The sequence below is a fragment of the Sorex fumeus genome, unplaced genomic scaffold (assembly GCF_029834395.1).
Source record: "Sorex fumeus unplaced genomic scaffold, SorFum_2.1 ptg000168c, whole genome shotgun sequence".
Classification (NCBI taxonomy): Eukaryota; Metazoa; Chordata; class Mammalia; order Eulipotyphla; family Soricidae; genus Sorex; species Sorex fumeus.
Window position 1 is genome coordinate 199,437 of NW_026606225.1, and position 5,972 is coordinate 205,408.

General features: G+C 43.6%; 1 protein-coding gene across 1 annotated transcript; it reads left to right on the plus strand.

Moving 5' to 3' along the window:
- Positions 1–696: 696 nt before the first annotated feature.
- LOC130016783 (zinc finger protein 679-like) lies at positions 697–1,167 on the plus strand (the record flags this gene model as incomplete). Its single annotated transcript, XM_056107480.1, has 1 exon — positions 697–1,167. A coding segment is annotated over one exon (471 nt), but the record flags the coding sequence as incomplete, so codon positions are not given.
- Positions 1,168–5,972: the final 4,805 nt, after the last annotated feature.

The window sequence follows — 5,972 nt, forward strand, 5'->3', positions numbered from 1 at the left end:
TCTGTGCTAACGGATGACTCCTAAGAGTGCTCAGGGGCCATGGGGTACCGTGGACTTGGCAACTTAAAATGTTGGTGCCTTACCACAGGATTTGCTATCTCGTCTCTCAACTCATTACTCGCTGCCCTATTTCAGTACTTGGATTTACTTCTAATGGTTCTTGTGAGACTTCAGCAGGACTTAGGGTTTGCTCCTGGACTCTGCACTCATACAGGAAAGAAACCTCATGAATGTCAGGCATGTGGAAAGGCCTTTATTCAGAACTCGAGTCTTAATAGACCTATGAAAACTCATAGTGGAGAGATGCCTTCTATATGTCCGGAGTGTGATAATGCCTTTACTCGACCCTCAGACCTCAGTATACATAGAAGTGTTCACACTGGAGAGAAACCATATATATGTAAGGAATGTGGAAAGGCCTTTGCGAAAGCCTCAAGTCTTAGTGTACATAGGAGAATTCACACTGGAGAGAAACCGTATATATGTAGGGAATGTGGGAAGACCTTTGCTGTAGCCTCAAGTCTTAGTGTACATAGGAGAATTCACACTGGAGAGAAACCGTATATATGTAAGGAATGTGGAAAGGACTTTGCTAGAGCCTCAAGACTTAATTTACATAGGAGAATTCACACTGGAGAGAAACCATATATATGTAAGGAATGTGGGAAGGCCTTTGCTGAATCATCAAGACTTAGTGTACATAGAAGAATTCACACTGGTGAGAAACCATATATATGTAAGGAATGTGGAAAGGCCTTTGCCAGAGCTTCAGGACTTAGTGTACATAGGAAAATTCACACTGGAGTGAAACCGTATATATGTAAGGAATGTGGAAAGGCCTTTGCTGTAGCCTCAAACCTTAGTGCACATAGGAGAATTCACACTGGAGTGAAACCGCATATATGTAAGGAATGTGGAAAGGCCTTTGCTTTGGCCTCAAGACTTAGTGAACATAGGAAAATTCACACTGGAGAGAGACCATATATATGTAAGGAATGTGGGAAGGCCTTTGATATAGCCTCAAAACTTACTGTACATAGGAGAATTCACACTGGAGAGAAACCGTATATATGTAAGGAATGTGGGAAGTCCTTTGCAGAAGCCTCAAGCCTTAGTGTACATAGGAGAATTCACACTGAAGAGAAACTGTATATATGTAAGGAATGTGGGAAGGCCTTTGCTACAGCCTCAAGACTTAGTCTACATAGGACAATTCACACTGGAGAGAAACCGTATATATGTAAGGAATGTGGGAAGGCCTTCGCTGGAGCCTCTACACTTCGTGAACATAGGAAAATTCCACACTGGAGAGAAACTATATATATGTAAGGAATGTGGGAAGGCCTTTGCTGGAGCATCAAGACTTACTGCACATATGAAAATTCATCTCAGAGAGAACCCTCATCAGTGTCAGACCTGTGGGAAGGGATTCACATGGTTCTCTTCCCTTACTCTACAGATGAGAATTCATAATGGAGAGAAGCCTTAGATATGTCTGGAGTGCGAAAAGTTCTTTAATTCATCCTCACAATTGACTGTACATAGGAGAATTCACAGTGGAGAGACACCGTATATATGTAAGGAATGTGGGAAGTCCTTTGCTGAAGTCTCAAGCCTTAATGTACATAGGAGAATTCACACTGGAGAGAAACTATATTTGTAAAGAATGTGCGAAGGCCTCTGTATGTCCTCAATACTTAATGTACATAGGAGAATACACACAGGAGAGAAACCGTATACATATAAGAAGTGTGGAAAGGCCTTTTGAGAACCCTCAGATGTAGTGTACATAGGAGCATTCATGCCGGAAAAAAACCTTATATATGCGAGGAATATTGGAAGGCCTTCTGCCATTCTGAATCCTTGCTAAGTACAGGAATATTCACAGTGGAGGGAAACCTTATCCGTGTCAGACTTGTGGGAAGGCCTTCATTTGGTGCTATCCAGAAATACAAAGACAAATCTCAAAACCCAGCGCCTTTTAGCAGAAATGCATCTGGACCCTGCAGTAAGTTACTGTCCCCGGTACACTCCAGGGGGAATTGGTGCTGTTCCCCCAACGACTCCCACTTGGTGGCTCAGTGGCCTCAATCCTCCAAAGGCCTTTGGAAAGTTAGGTTTGGACCCACACTCACGAAGCAACGTGGGGCCTCTCAGGATGGGGTGGAGCCGGCCAATTCCTCCCCACCCCAACAAGAGCCTAAGCGATTCCCACGAACCGCCTCTCTGACTCATGATAAAGCTGTTTAATGGCCATAATCCCAGAGACTCAGGAACAAATCTCGGAACCCAGCAGGTTTTGGCAGAAATCCCTCCAGATTTAGTTGTTAAAATTTCAGAATTTCAAAATTATATGTTATTTATAACCAGCAATCGAAAAAGAATTGTCTACTGTTGCGTTTTCGCCAGACCTGAGTGCTTGGGTAAAAATCCCAAATAATAATGGTGGGTCTCGTGTCAAAATATTGAATGTAATCAAAGTAGTAAGAAGAATGTGGAAATTATCTGCCCCACAGGTAGGGGGAGGCTGTGGAATGGCAGTATACTTGGGTTTTTAGTGGTGGAAAATAGGCACGGTGAAGGGATGGGTGTTTCATTGTATGACGAAAAATTAAACCTGAAAGCTTTGTAATTGCTCTCCCATTTTTTCCCATTTTCTCCCATTTATTTAGAAATGGCCAGAGGAATAGTAGAGCAAGTAGGATGCTTGCCTTGCATGTGGCCAACCCAGGAGTCCACCAGTCTACAACATCTTTGAGTTGCTCATTGGACATTGAGTATCCCCTTTTCATCCCTAGAACATGTGATATGGGGGTGTGGCATGGGGGTAGGGGTATCTTCTCCCAGGATCTGTTTATTATGGAGAGATCCTGTGCTTTCCTTTCTTGACTTTGTTGTCATTCTTCCTCACCTGTCAGTTATGTCGAGTAGTACATGTGTTTCAAAGCCCTTGTGTTCCTGGCTATAACTAGCCTGACTGTACACGCAAAGGGCCGGGTGCCGTTTCTGGACTCTGCTCAGTTAATCTGACACCATGCATATCTTTGCCTTTGGATCATTGCCATGTTTTTTTGAATATGGGAAGAAATTAAGTGTTCTTTTGTTTTGGGGCCTGGGGATGATCAGCAATTATTCCTGGTGATTCTCGTAAGTTGCTTTTGGCAGTGTTCAAGGATCAACCCCTGTCAGCCTCATGCAAGTCAAATGCCTACCTGCTCTACGCTTGTACGCACCAAAAATTGTTTTATTGTGTGTATGTTAAATTGTGACTGTGAGCCCATAGTGAAGTTAATTAGGACCAGAAGAGCAGTGCATCACTGTGGGTGCTCGCCTTACAAATGCCACCTACCTTCGATGTCCAGCATCCCCTATGGTATCCCAAGCATCACTGGGTCTGATTAAAAACAACCCAAAAGGATTTTTTGGGGATTGCCAAGCTCCTCCTAGCAACATTTCCCACAGATTTTCCATTTCTCTAGGCTTGTTTTGACTGTGAGAACTATGGAGATGTCCTCCACCTGTTTGGTCATTCTACTGCATTCCATTCAACATTGGACTAATTCTCATTGTGCATATTGTTTGATTTCAGAACTCAAATCACAGGTTCAGGATATGGCATTACAGCAATTTCTTTAGGAAACAGGGGTATTGCATACAAGTGTGCTGTAAGATTCTCTTCTTGAAACTAACTATTATGCCATTGGATTGCTCAGTGGACCGAGCATGCGACTTGAAAGGTGGGGTCCGGCTCCATCCCCACAACCACATCTATGGTCTCAGCATCACAGGAGAAATATCGGAGCCTAATGCTGGGAATAGAGAGTCTTTAACCTCAGTGGGTACTGCAATCTGGAAATTTATTTTATTGTATTGTTTTTTAAAGTTTTCATTAAAGTGCCAGTATTTTTAAAGTTTTTAGTAGTTGTATTTAGGCGTACAATAATTGAACACCAATCCCTGCATCAGCTTCCCTCTACCCATGTTCCCGTATTCCCTCCCCACCCCAGTCCCCACTCTACCCCCGCCTGTCATCTGGACAAGCACATGACTAGGTTTCAGTGGTCACAGCTTAGATCTCTTGTTTTCAGTTCTGTTGCATCTGTGTTTTGGGTAAATGGCTACACCCCTCACTCATGTTACTGGCATAAATGAATCCCTGATCCCTGTAAACTTCTGGTTCTCTTCCGCCCCAAATTTCTTTCCTTCTTTGTCCGGCTTCTCTCTAAACACTGGAATCAGGGATGATTGAAGCAGCCCCTTTACAGTACATTTCCACATCCAGTGTTCGGTATTCCACCAATGAGTGAACATCATCCAGTTTTTTTTTGTTTTGTTTTTATGGCTAACTTCAGTCAAGACAGTATCTTCCAGTTCCAACCGTGTTGCTGCATGAAAGAAGTAATTCTAAAACCTAAAATATAGATTACTTGATCCCCCTTTATTCATCGATTTATTCGAGTGGGTGCCAGTAACATCTACATGCATGCCTGTTGCGTGCTAGTGTAGCCCAATGGCATCTGTTCGTTCTAGGAACATGCAGAGCCTCAAACTGATCATTCAGGGTCTTGACGAAGAAGTCTGACCATCTTGTAGGTGGACATCCACGCGATCTGTTGACGTGCTGTGGAATCCAGTCAGTAATGGCTCTAGGCCAGTGGTTGTCTGCAAACCTCAGTACGTGTCCAGCCCATCTGATTTTTGATGCCTTGGCAGATGAGACAGTGTCCCTGATTCTTGACCATTGACAGAGATCAGAACTCCAGATTCTATCTCTCATTTGAGTCATGCGTGATATTCCAAGCATAGCTCTTTCGATTCCTCTTTGAGAGAACCGAGTAGCGTTCTCATCCTGTTTTCATAAGGCCCAGGTCTCTGAGGCATATATTCATGCAGGAAGAAAAGAGGAATCAAAGAGATGTGCTTGTAGCTGGAGGTTCTTTGTCCTCTTATTTATTTCTTCAGCGCTCTTGAAGGCATTCCAAGCCGCTCTCTTCCTCCTTCGCAACTCAGGTACCAGGTCATTCATCATGTTGATTTCTCGAACTAGGTATATATATCTGTAGATTCGGAGATGGTGGTTCCATTGAGAGTGAATGGAGCATCAGGAACGAGGCTGTTTCTCATAAACATTGTCTTTCTAGGATTCAGCTGTAGTCCGATATTTCCACACTCACGGTCGAAGTAGGGCAGCATTTGTGCCTCTTGGCTGATGTCTGGTGTTATTACAACGATGTCATCAGCAAAGTGGAGGTTGTGTAGTTGATGACCATCTATGTTCACTCCCATTCCTTCCCATTCCATTCATCGCATTATGTTCTTGACGGTGGCACTGAAGAGTTTTGGTGAAATGGTATCACCCTGCCGAACCCCTCTCTTGACATGGATGCTTACTTCTTTGTAGAATGGTGAGATCCTGGTAGTGAATCCATAATAGAGCTCAAGGAGGATCCTGATGTATTGCGTTTGTAAACCCTGATTGGCTAGGTCTTCAATGACCGCTTCCATCTCAACAGAATCAAAGGCCTTCTTTAAATCAATGAACGTTAGACAGAGCGGCATCTTGAACTCCTGAGAAACCTCAATGAGCTTAGTAAACGTGTGGATATTGTAGATGGCACTGAATCCTTTTCAGAACCCGGCTTGTTCACATGGTTGTTCTTCATCTAGTGTTCTGCTAATCCTATTCAGGATGACTCGAGTGAACAGTTTGTAGATGACAGACAATAGGCAGATTGGGAGATAGTTGCCGATGTCGTGGATGTCTCCCTTCTTATATAGTAGTACAGTCTTGCTGGTTTTCCATTGGAATGGAACCTTGCATTCAGACAGCGTGTGAAGAGCCGAGCCAGTGTATTGATGAGTACTGATGGTAAGTTCTTCAGTTGTTCAGGTCTGATCTTGTCTGGCCCAGGTGCTTTTTATTTCTTTACCGACGAGATGGCATGTTGAATTTCGGAAGGGGGAACATCGGG